Source organism: Otolemur garnettii, unplaced genomic scaffold, assembly GCF_000181295.1.
Source record: "Otolemur garnettii isolate 467f Iridium unplaced genomic scaffold, OtoGar3 scaffold00001, whole genome shotgun sequence".
Taxonomy (NCBI): Eukaryota; Metazoa; Chordata; class Mammalia; order Primates; family Galagidae; genus Otolemur; species Otolemur garnettii.
In genome coordinates, this window is record NW_003852396.1 from 38,337,082 (window position 1) to 38,350,152 (window position 13,071).

Here is a 13,071-nt window from a genome sequence, read left to right on the forward strand (position 1 = left end):
TCTCTACAAAAAAAAAATAAATAAATAAAATAGCTGGGTGTTGTGGCAGGCACCTGTAGTCCTAGCTACTTGGGAGGTTGAGGCAAGAGGATCACTTGAACCTAAGAGTTTGAGGTTGCTGTGAGCTAAGATGCCATGGACTCTATTGAGGGTAACAAAGTGAGACTCTGTCTCAACAAAGAAAAAAAAAAGAAAGAAAAGTCTAGATGGTTACTTATAAAGATGTTGTTAAAAGGACTTCACTGAGATAAAGAGAAAACTAGATAAACTTCCAATCATAAAAGTCAAACAGTTCAGTGCCCTTCAGTTTGGGGAGGCCTCCTTGCCCCTCGGGATTCCTGTCTTAAAGACACTGAATTAGCTGAGATTTACTTTTGGCTTTTATGAAATAATTTTGATTATAAATAATGGTTTGAAAGAAAACTCAAATAGCAAATCCTTAAATGATTTGCTTCTCCCTCCCTGAAAAATACAAATAAATCCCCTTAGCCTGGCACTCAAGGTTTCCCCTCTGGGTCTGCCTGAGACTCCCTTCAGCACATTCCATGCTGAGATCCCGGCATTTCTTCCTGAAAAGCCTTTCACTTTCCTGAGTCTGTGCTTCTCTCAGCTGCTCTCTCATAAAGCTCCTTCTCCTGTTCTCCCCCACCCTCTCCATCAAAACTTTCTCACAACCTTCAGAAGCCTCCTTTCCCCATCTCTTCAGAATGAATCAATTGCTCCTTCATCGGCAATCCCACAGACAGCTCGCGGCAGAGTCAGCGATGCTGACTTATTCTGCTTGGCATCAACTGAGTTCCCAGCTGAGTGCCTGGCACATAATAAGCACTCAAACAATGCATGCCGAGCAAAGCTGGCCTGAAATTATCCACCAGGGAGGAACTGAAGGCAAGTCCAGCTCTGGGAAGTATCCAGGATCAATATAAAGGTGAGTGTCTCTGTAGGATGAGCTGGGCTCTCCTTCCATGCTGATCTGCATAGCTGTGCGCTGGGCTAATGCCTACATAGTTCTGAATGAACCTGGGACCCTTGGCCCCTGCCCCATGCCCTGAGTTGGACCCAGACACTTGCCCTCTTAAGAGAAGCCTTACAGAGAGACCTACTTTTACACTGGGTTATGTTGGTGGAGCCATCAAAGTCAGTTGTAGTATTTCCTGGGCAGGAAACACAATTATTTTTTCCAAATTCTGGCTGGTATGTCCCCGCTGGGCAACGAATGCATCGGTGAGTGGTGGTGTTGTAGAAATGTCCAGGTGAACACTGAACTATGGGGACAGGGAAGGGTGAAAAGAATGGGGGGGGGGGAGGAAAAAAGACTGTGTCAAATGCAGCACAAATAGTTTCAAAGTTTATGAAATAAACTATGCCCAAATGAAGCAGAGCTTTCCTATCAATCTGGGGCTAATCAATACTTAATTCCCTAAATGGCCAGTTTGAGTGTGACTCATGATACTCAGAAAAATAAAAAGGAAAAGATGTATACATCTTCAAAGAGTTTATGGTTCACAGAGTCCAGGCATCAATGATTGCAACACAAGTCTTTCTGCAGAGCACATTTGTGAGTATTGAGGGGACACAGAACCAAGACTGGGTGTCAAGTTGGGCTCCCTGAGAAGAGGCAGGGAGTGTGGTCTGGAGGGGGAAGCTCTAGGTCAGGGAGCTGAGATAGAGGAGGGCTGAAGGGAAGGCGCCCAGGGAGCCTGTGTGTACAGTGGGCTCACCAGTGCCTGATCCTTTGTCAGTCTCACCTGAAGGGGCCAGGTGGCTGGAGGAGACATTATCCAGGGAGTTCCAGTGCCCCCCATCACATCTTGTAGGGGAAGATGAATCTGGGGACATGAACCCCAGACCCTGGACCACCACAGAGGGCACCTTTGGGCTGGGCTTGATTAGAACTTCACAGACCCCCATGGTACTTAACAGGGAAATTTAGTTGCAGACAAAGCCAAGCTGCCAAGGGCTCACCTCTGGTTTCACAGTCCTGGAAGGATGTAGCTCCCTGATGTCTGGTGGGTAGACCTCCTCCACAGGGGAAACAGGACGTTCGGCCAGCTTCGGGCTGGAATGTGCCCAGGGCACAGAGCTGGCAAGGTGCAAAGCCATCTGCTGAATATTCACCTGGTTGACACAGACCTAGGGGGACAACAGCCCTAAGTGAGAAGGCCCCCTAGGCAGACCCTTTCCCACCATTCTCCAGATGAGATGAGACTTTGGTTAGGCCTATTCTCTGGTGCTGACCTCAGCACCCCCATGAGAGACACATGCAGTCAACCCTGCTCTGCCGGTGACCCTGAGTCAGTGGCATGTGACAGCCTGATGCTTACACGCAGGGCCACACAGCGCATGCACAGAGGGAGGCCAAGAGTCCTCTGCTCCCAAACTTTTCAACTGCTTCCAAAGTATGGAAAGGGCTGGGTGTGTCTCAGGGTTAAGCCACTACCCAGGCAACCCACGCAATACAGGAGAGAGAGGTCTCTGCTCTGGAATCAATCTGGTAATTCAACCCAGAAGTAACCCTCACCTAGCTGATTATATCCTAGTGATGGAAAGAGTGCCCCAAGGGTCTCCTCTGTTTTACCAATTGTACTTACTAAGTCACATCATACATATCTTACATCTGAGACAAGAAACATAGCCATAAACAAAAGGATTTCTAAAAGTACATGTTCGCCAGAAATTAGCTTGTCATTGGCTAGATGTTATAAAAATATGTTGTCTTTTGTATTCCTACTCATCTCTCCCCTATTAATTAAGTCTTTAAAAGATGTTATCTCCTGGCTCAGCGTCTGTGGCTCAAGCGGCTAAGGCGCCAGCCACATACACCTGAGCTGGCGGGTTCGAATCCAGCCCAGGCCTACCAAGCAACAATGACGGCTGCAACCAAAAAAATAGCCAGGCGTTGTGGTGGGCGCCTGTGGTCCCAGCTATCTGGGAGGTGGAGGCGGGAGACTCGCTTGAGCCCAGGAGTTGGAGGTTGCTGTGAGCTGTGATGCCACAGCACTCTACCCAGGGCAATAACTTGAGGCTCTGTCTCAAAAAAAAAAAAAAAAAGTTATCTCCTCTATTAATTTTAATGGCCTTCTTTTCCCAATAAGTTATAGATATGATGGCACTGAAAGAACACACACCCAAGGAAGGAGTCTGAGGCCGGTCAGACCTGGGTTCTGACTCTGAGTTGCCTACTTGTTGGCTGTGGGACTTTAACTGAGTCACACTACCCTCACAAAGCCGCAAGGCTAACCCTATGAATAATTAATATAATACACTTAGCAAGATGCCTGACATAGGTAAGTATTCCGTACATATTAGCTCTGATTACTATTATCTTTTTGTTGTAAATATATCTTAATAAGGTCACATGCAAGGATGAATAGATGCCAAAAAATCCCCCCTTAACCTTGCAGTTAGTTCTGGAGTTTTATAATGGACCACACACTCAATCTGAGGATCTGATTTTTAAGCCAGAAACAGCTCTGCAGTTGAGTTTAGGTGGAAACCAAAGTAAGGGCTGGGAGTCACTCCAAGGGGAGGCAGCACAGGGGACCCTGTGCACTCTGCTGTGTCCATAAGGTACAATCTTTACTCAGATCACACCTTCCATTTGAGCTCACAGAATGTCAATGCAGCCTGCTCTTCTCCTATCTAATAAAAGGAAGACATTTAATAATAAAATAGGCCAGGCATGGTGGCTCACACCTGTAATTCTAGCACTCTGGGAGGCCGAAGTAGGTAGATTTCTTGAGCTCAGGAGTTCAAGACCAGCCTGAGCAAGAGTGAGACCCCTGTCTCTATTAAAAATAGAAAAACTAGTTTGACGCTGTGGCAGACACCTTAGTTTTAGCTACGGTAAGAGGAGGCTGAGGTAAGAGGATTGCTTGAGCCTAGGAGTTTGAAGTTGCAGTGAGCTATGATACAATGGACTCTACTGAGGGTGACGGAGTGAGACTCTGTCTAAATAACAACAAAATGATAATAATAAAATTAAGAAAGAAGCCCTCAGAACTTAACTGAGCTTGACTTCAAAGTTAACATCTTATAAGAGGTGATTGAGAACTCTTTACAGAGGAGGTCCCAGTTTTAACAAAATAACCAGTTGGTTACATTTGTTTTAAAGCTAGACGTCTGAGACCAAAGCTGGAAAAAAAAAAAAAAACCCAGACCTTCTCTCTCCCCTTTCAAACGGTTCCTACAGACAGGGAGATCGCTCTGGTCTCAAGTATCCATGTTTACAGTAAATGAAGCTACGATTGCACATTTGTACTTTTCTGCCAGGGTATTCCATCCCATTTTCATCTTTTTGCTCAAGTGAGCATCTGCCCAGTATGTAGGGAGCCAAAGCTAAACCCAGCATGGTACCTGCTCATACAAAGTCCAAGGTGAGGATGCATCCTCTGGGGCCCTTGAGATGCCATTTGTGCCTGCCGCCTAGACAATGAGGTCAGAGATAGAAGAAGTAGGAAGGGACAGAGCATCCTTACCTCCACAGTCAGACACATTCCAAACTTCTGGGGTCTTCGGGGCCCCAGGACTTTCTGATCTTGGGCATGGTTGACAAGTGATTTGTCCTTCCTCGTTTTGGAAGGTTCCATTTGGACAAAAAATGCAGCGTTCTTGTGCTCCATCATAATATGTCCCAGCCCTGCAACTGACTAGCCAAAGGGGAAAATGATCAGGTCAGTGTGGAGGCAGAGGCTGAGGAAGGATGACGTGGGTTCTGGAGATGGCAAATAGATGGCATTGACCACTCGCTCCCTCATGCAAACTCCCTGAAAACAGAGTGTGTTCACTTTTGCATGCCAGGATCCCTGTCGCCTCTATCAGAGGTGATCACAGGTCGGTGATCACCTTCGACCGTGATCTTCTTGGGAAAGGGATCACAGGGGTGCTAATTATGTTTATAGCACAAGTATTTGATGGCTGAGGAGATACAAAAGCTCCCGGATCTCTCTACTTCACAGGGCTGTCAGAAGGATTATAAAGGTGAAAATCATTCATTGATGCAAGGAATAATGGCTCATACCTGTAATCCTAGCACTCTGGGAGGTCAAAGTGAGTGGATTGCTTCAGCTCAGGAGTTCAAGACCAGCCTGAGCAAGAGCAAGACACTCTTCTCTACTAAAAATAGAAAAACTAGCTGAATGGGGTGGCAGTAGTTGCAGCTACTCATGAGGCTCAGACAAGAGGATCTCTTGAGCCCAAGAGTTTGAGGTTTCTGTGAGCATTCAACCCAGGGCACCAGAGTGAGATTCTATTTCAAAAAAGGAAAAGGAAAGGAAAGGAAAGGTAAAGAAAGGAAAGAAAAATCATTCATTGAACATAGTGCTGTAAGAACAGGAAGGAGAATGCTATTAAATGTGGCTGGTAGCAGTCTGTAAGGCTTCCTAAGGGAGGTCACATTTATGTCAGGTCTTCAAGGGTGAATAGCCTCTCCCCATGGGAAAGGGGGTAGATTGTAAAGATTCATGCATCAATGAGAGAGAGAAAAAAGAAGGGTTGGGAATGACTAAAAAGGTTCTTGACCACCAGGTATTTGGATTTTACAGGTGTTCTCCGGATAAAGGATCCATTGAAAGGAGAGGAGCCGGGCACAGTGGCAGGTGCCTATAGTCCTAGCAACTTAGGAAGCTGAGGCAGGAGGATTGCTTGAGCCCAGGAGTTGGAGGCCAACCTGGGCAATACAGCAAGACCCCATCTCTAAGAGAGAGATGGATAGAAAGAAAGCAACGAAAGGAGAGAAACAGGACCAGAAGCTATACTTTGAAAAGCTCAGTGTCTGGTGGCTGGCTGGGGTGAGTGGTGATCTCAAGAGTTTTACATAATAGCACACTTCAGTTTGTAATAAAATTAACATAACCAAGACTAAACCCTGGTAAATGTCTCCTGAAAGAATAAATAAAAAGGAAATTCATAAACTGTGCTTCTGATTGTATTTCTGGTGTTATTAGTTAAATGTGGGTTTGGATTTATACCTTACATTAGGGTATGAAGAGGAAGTAAAGGTATATTCAAACATCATCCTTCTAGCCACCAAAGTAGCTTTTCTAATGGCTAACATTTGTTGAGTGCTTGTAAAGTACTAGGCACCATGCCAGGAACTTCACATACATTATTTCACTTATTCCTCAGTATAACCCTAAGGATCTTGAGGTGCTATTAATAGCTCCATTTTACAGAAACAGGGACTTTGGGCAGTTAATAATCTGGCCAAGATCCCAGAGCTAATTTTTGAAATATACCTATGGTAAAATCAAGAGCTTTGTGTTTAAGGAGGAAAAGGGTTATTTAACAAAAGTACAGACTTAAGCATGACTTAACACTGCCAAGTATTGTCTATGGGGCTAGGAGAATTTGGGTCAAACACATTCTTTTTTATACTTAAGTTGCCAAGAAATAGGAAAAAAAAAAAAACTCACATGATAAAGTTAGCTATTATATCTTTCCAATGCCTGGAAAGGGGGAAATCTTGTTTTCATTCCATTCAACAAATGCAATTTGCATATATATTCTTAAGATTAAACATGGAAAATTTTCTGTCACTAACAATAAATATGTCTCTTCATTATCCATGCTATAATCTAAAAAAAAATATGAGGCTTTTGGATGGTAGTAAGCCAAAGTATACCACATTTCAAATATTATTTCTACAATTAAATGTAACCAATCCTTAAAGTCTACCCTAATATCTCAATCTTATTTATTTATTTATTTATTTTTGGTAGAAAAGGAGTCTTGCTCTATTGCTCAGGTTGATCTCCAACTCCTGGCCTCTAGTAATCCTCCCCCCTCAGCCTCCCAAAGTGCTAGGAGTACAGGGGTGAGCCATTGCACCCAACCAAATATGTAAATTTTAATGCTTTTGTATATTGTTTGGATTTTCTTTTATAATATTCATGTATCATTTTAATATAATTTTGGATCTTTAAAAAAAATTAAAAATTAAAAGTGAACCAACTCTTGCTTTCTTGGCAAACAACACTAAAATGAGTATGATCCATCAATCTGTAGCAAACAGAGTCTACAATTCCAGACTTTTCCCTAAATGCAGCCCTATTGGATAGTGGTTTCCATAATCACTCTGGTTCCAGCCCATCTCCCATGAAAAGCTGGGCTGAATTATATATTAGAAATTCACCATGTTTTATTTTACCCTGTGCCCCATCAGACTATCCCAGCATCTGTAGCAGGCCAGTAAATAAGAGAATAATTCTTTGTGGCTCTAACAAGCCAAACTGTCTAAAAGACTGGCCAGAGAGTAAATAAAACTAAGGCTGCCACAGCCTCCTCTGCCCAAGCTGTTTCCATTTGGGGAAAAGTTGTTTTCATAATACTCATTCACCTAAAGGGAAAGTGTCCATATGGTGACAATGATTCCAACAGCCCCATTAATCATAACAGAGTCAGATCGGCACGGTCTATTCTGTCATGTTCCTCAGGCAGAAGACAGATCCCCTCTGTGTGTGGACAAAACCAGACCTGGTTCTCACTGAACCGAGTAACTGCATGGGCTCCTGCTGCTCTGAGTGTCAACTCCCCCTTAGAACTATTTAAACCCCCAAAGCCTTTTCAAGGTTACATTTGGAGAGGCCTCACAATGTCCCACATCTGTTGTGATTTCTTAACGGATCAAAGGGCTGAGAAATGCCCCTCGGCTGCCTTGTGGAAAAGAGGGCACCCGTTCTTTTTCCTCCCAGTGAAAGGCCTGCTTCACATAAATAAACTCATCTTGTCACTCACAGTTCGCAGCTTCCTTTGGAGAGAAAGACCTACAGAAATAATTCATGCCAAGCACCTTCTAAATAGATTTGTTTTTTTCACAAGGTAAAAATGAGCTAAACACTCAAAAGCGACTCTGAAATGTCAAGAAGGGATGCTTGAAAGCAGTTCTTTGCAAGTGTGTGGAAGATCTGGCCTGCGGAGACCTCAGCCACTCGTTCCACTTGCCTCTCTCTTCTCCTCCAGCAGTCAGTTTGTTTTGCTGACCCAGACAAAGGAGTCAATTGCCCCCAGAACACTTCACTATCACAGCAAAGCTTTTGTGCGTCTTCAGTGACCATTAAAATCTCATTCTCAAATCCCACACAGCTGTTTTCTCCCCCTCTTCGGAAAAAAATAAGAGAAAGCTTTTCTGATGCAAAAGGGAGAGACCAGCAGGATGAGGATTAATGGCAACAAGAGGCCTCAAGGTCCGGACTCTTTTCAGCACTGTGGCCTTTGAGCATTTCAGGTTATGGACAAACACTATGGTCTCTCTGTGGCTGAGATGGTGAACCTAATAAAAGGGGTCACTCTCTAGCATTTGACTGCTTTCTTAAGGATCACGCCCTGACTTCTGAAGAACAGCCACAAGCAGCCCACGCGGATTCCCAGGGTATCAGGGGCTGCCACTTTGTCCCAGCTCAGAGGCGAGGGCACCCCAGGCAGTAGGGATCCTGCTTTGAACCCCCTTTATGTGAATGCACCGGGATAACAGGGAGCACCTCTTCCTGGGGGCTGAGAGATTGATTTTTCATTGTCTGGCCAGGTTTGGGGGTGTGCTCAGGTTCGTTGTTTGAAGATATCCTTATAGTTGGGGCAGAGAAATGAGCCCAGATTGTCACCTTCTTTCTTGGGTTCCCAAATGCACACTGTGTTCTTTTCATGCCTACTTAACTAGAGTTGAAATTTCACTTCCCTTAGGGTTTCTCTTTTGCCCTTAGTGTAAATATTTTCCCCAAAGATTTACCCTTTGTCCTCTTTTCTCATAATGTGATCAACTGTCCTTGGGATTTCATCTGTTGTCCCTGTGAAGATTCATTCACTCATTTGCTTAATAAACGCTTATTGAACCCTGATTATGTGCTAAGTATTGTTCTAGGAGCTGGAGATACAGCAGAGAAGATGACAGGCATGGGGAACAGAACTAAAAGATTCTCATTCTAATGAAGAACATAGATAATAAATGAGAAAATGAATAAATGCATAACAGAAAGCCACATAGCGGTATGATGAAGAAAAGGAAAGCAGGGGCCAAAGAGTGGTAGGGGTAGGGTTTGCATGTATGCTATTAAAGTGTGGCCAAGAAAGGCCTATCTGAGCAGAGACTCAAAGAATTGAGGGAAATAACCTCGCCTCATAGCAAAAAGGCCAGGGTAGTAAGAATGTAACAAAAGGGGCAGGGTGGTAAGGGATGAATTTTAAAAAGCAGGGCCAAATCATGTGGGGGCTTGAAAACCATGGTAGAGAAATTAGACCTTATCAAAGGATGTTGAGGGCTTTGAATGGGGGTGCTTTTACATGGGGAAATAGTATGATCTGATTTATGTTTTCAAAAGAGGCTGAGTGTAGCGGCTCATGCTTATAATCCCTGTACTTTGGGAGGCTGAGGTGGGAGGATCGCTTGAGCCCAGGAGTTTGAGACTGTAGTGAGCTATAATGACACCACTACACTGTAGCCTGGCTGACAAAGCAAGATGAAGGGAAGGGGAGGGGAGGGGAGGGAAGGGGGAAGGAAGAGTCTGTGGAAAACAGACTGAGGGAGGGCAAGGATAAGAACAATTCAGAGCCCATCACAATAGACTGAGCAAGACAAGCTGGTGGTTTAGCACAGAGCAATGATAATGAAGAGGAGAAAACTAGTTAAATTCAGGAAATAATCTGAAGGCAGAGCTGACAGGATTTGCTAAGGAACTGGATGAGGAGCATGACACAAAGAGAGAGAGATCAAAATAACTCTGAGGTTTCTGACTTGAGCAATAGTGTAAATAGAGAGGCTATTTACTGAGGTCTGAGTTGGGAGGGAGGGAAGAAGATAAAAAGCTTTGATTAGAAACACTGAACCTGAGATGCACGGTGGCCATCCAGGGGGTGACACTAAGAAGGCACTGGCTGTCCTAGTGGTCTCTGACCTAGAATAGTATACCTCAGGGATCACAAGAGGATCCACCGAGTGTGGGCAGAACACTTTCATGTCTATGTATATTAATTTTCACCTAAAAAATAAGAAACAAATCTCTACTAGTTTAGTGTATGGTCCCTGGGCCAGTCCACATCTCCATGAATCGCAGGACACATGTAGAAATGAAAGATCACCAAGGAAGGAGAATCATGGACTTCCCACAACTCTGGGGCTGTGGGCGTACTGACTGATTCATGTCTTTCATTGTATTAAGAAGAATTACAGTTGAGTCATGTCTGGTTAAATAGATCTCCTGATTACATTATCTGGTTTTAACTAAAATAACCATCACAAAACAGATAGCAGCTTTCAACAATCCCTATGAAGAATACCTAGAGCCCAGGTGGACGCATCTTCTACTCCGAGAATAGTGGTTTCCATGGGGGATATGACCCAAGATCCCTAGCGGCTGCCTGAAACCTCAGATAATACCATACCCTATAGGCACTGTGTTTTTTCCTATACACATACCTTCAATAAAATTTAATTTGAAAATTAGGCATAGTAAGAGGTTAACCACAATAACTAATAACAAAATAGAACAATTATAATAATATTCGGTAATAAAATTTATGTCAATGTACTGCTTCTCTCTCTCAAAATATCTTATTATACTGTACTTATCATTCTTTTTACGATCTGTCAATCTGGCAACCAAGATGACTAAGTGACTAACTGGGTAGAGTATACAGCATGGATACAGTGTACAAGGGGATTATTCACCTCTGGACAGGACAGAGTGGGATGGTGAAAGATTTCATCATGCTACCCTGAATAGCACACAGTTTAAAACTTAGGAATTGTTTATGTCTGGCATTTTTCGTTTAATATTTTTGGACTATGGATGATAAAGGTAACTGAAACCATGGAAGGCGAAACTGCAGATGAGGAAGGACTACTGTATGAGCTCTCTGTCAGACCACATCAGGAGATAAAAACATGAATGATTTATTAAGATCTAATAAGAATTCACCGAAAGCACTACCAACGAACAAAAAAGACTATTTGGAAAATGAATTTATGACCAGTATTATTAACAATGTGCCCTGCCAAATTACAGAGATTCTCCCTTAAGATGTAAAAGTTAAAGTTTTGCTTATTTAATCTTTATTCTGTTCTATCTTTTATGATGTAATTATTAGCCAGCAGCACAGTATATAATTTATAAATAAGTAAACATTCATAAATTCAGATGTTATTTTACTTTAAAAGAGAGTGTGTGAGAGTGTGTGTGAGATCTTAAATACTCAACATCTCTGGGGTAGAGAAGTCCATAACTCAAACTAGAAGCAGAGTTGGAGAGAGCAGTTTGGGCATTGCCAGCATGTTAGGGTATTTAAAGCTCTGGCTCTGGATGTGGTCACTGAGGAGGGGACAGACTGAGCCCTGGGACACCTGATGTTTAGAGGTCAGAAAGTAGGGGAAGAACCAGCATTGAAAATGGAAAGGGTCTGGATGCAGTGGTTCATTCTTGTAATCCCAGCACTTCGGGAGGCTGAGGCAGGAGGATTGCTTGAGTCCAGGAGTTTGAGGTCACACTGAGTTATGATCATACCATTGGAGTCCAAGATAGGCAACAGAGTGAGAATCTGTATCTAAAACAAAGAAGAAGAAGAAAGGAAGGAAAGGAGGGAAAGAAAAAGGAAGGAGGGAGAGAAGGAGGGAGAAGGGAAAGAAGAAAGAAAAGACAGAAAGAAAGAGCAAGGGAGGGAGGAAGGAAGGAGAGAGCAAGAGAGAGATGGGAAGGGAAGGGAAAAGGAGAAAGGGAAAGGAAAGAGAGCAGCCAGCAAGGAAGAAGGAGCACCAGAATTGTGTGGTGTCTGAAACCCATGAGAAAAAGTGATCCCAGGGGAAGGAGGGATCAGCGGGGCTGGAGAGGATGCCTGCAAGGAGGCGTGGAAGCAGGCGACTGGAGTTGGCAACACGGAGGTCATTAAAAATATTGGGAAAAGCAGTTTTGTGGAAAGATTAAGCATGAAAAGTAGATTGAGGAGAAATGGGTAATAAGGACGCAAAGACGGTACAACTCCTTGACAGAGTTTTGTTGTATAGGAGACAAAGAAATGGGACAGTATCTGGAGAAAAGCAGGAAGGAAATGAAGGGTTTGTTGGTTTGTAAGGTAGGAGATGTGCTATTGGAAATGCTCTGGCAGAGAAGAAGCGCTCAGTAGGACAACAGCAGGAGTGGCATCCTCAAGAGGTTAAGAGGGAAGCATGGAAGGGCTGCCTTCCACAGGGCATGGGCTGTGTGTCCATTTTAACTGAGCATGTGTGGACAGACGCAGAACAGGAGGGCTGGTCTAGACGCGGAGAGAAAAAGTCTTTTTTGCTAGACTCCCAGACACCCACAGACACCTGTTTCTGGAAATTGTGTTGCAACTCAAATTCAGCTTGTCCAAGGGGAGGGCTCTTCTTCTCTCCCATCTCTGGCTTTACTGTCTGTCCGTCTATCTATCTATCTATCTATGAATGACAGGGTTGTCCTCTTTTGTCCCAGGCTAAAGTGCAGTTGTGTCATCACAGCTCACTGCAATCACAAACTCCTGGGCTCTTGGGATCCTCCTGCAGTGGCCTCCTGAGTAGCTGGGACTTCAAGCACATAGCCTATTGATTTTTCTATTTTTTTGTAGAGACACGTTTCACTATATTACCCAGACTGGTCTTGAACTCCTGGTTTCAAGTGATCCTACCACCTTGGCCACCCAAAGTGCTAGGATCACATGTGTGAGCCACTTTGCCTGGCCAAGCTTTACCCTTTATATCGATGGAACCTCTATGCTCCCACTAACCAAGGCTCCAGATCGCAGCTGTCCCTGGCTTTTCTCCTCACTGCCCCACCATTCAGCTATAGCAACCTATAGTTGTGTCCCTTCTATCTCCTATTCTTCATCTCCATGACACCTGTGTCCCTTGGATACTCACCATCTCTCATTTGGATTATTGCAATAACCTTCCAAGATTTCCCTGGCCCTCTCTTTCCCCTGCCCCAGCTCTGTCTATTCTCCCATCAGATTCACCTTTCTGCAGAGTTTCTCTGATTGCTTCCCTCCCAGCCTCCCAGACCCTCCTGCCTTCCCTCTCAGCCTCCCAGACCTTCCTGCCTTCCCTCCCAGCCTCCCAGACCTTCCTGCCTTCCC

At 44.1% G+C, this 13,071-nt stretch overlaps 1 protein-coding gene across 3 annotated transcripts in view; it reads right to left on the bottom strand.

The window, feature by feature from the left end:
* The window catches only part of SCUBE2 (signal peptide, CUB domain and EGF like domain containing 2), a 66,987-nt gene that overhangs the window by 10,219 nt on the left and 43,697 nt on the right, over positions 1 to 13,071 (bottom strand). For 2 of the 3 annotated variants that reach the window (XM_012801217.1, XM_023510244.1), the window contains 3 exons: positions 4,479 to 4,649; positions 1,966 to 2,133; positions 1,104 to 1,265 (listed from right to left, as the gene is read on the bottom strand). In XM_012801217.1, coding sequence (XP_012656671.1) covers positions 1,104 to 1,265; positions 1,966 to 2,133; positions 4,479 to 4,649 — 501 coding nt within the window. The remainder of the gene's footprint in view (positions 1 to 1,103; positions 1,266 to 1,965; positions 2,134 to 4,478; positions 4,650 to 13,071) is intronic. The other variant, XM_003781512.2, reaches the window with a different exon arrangement.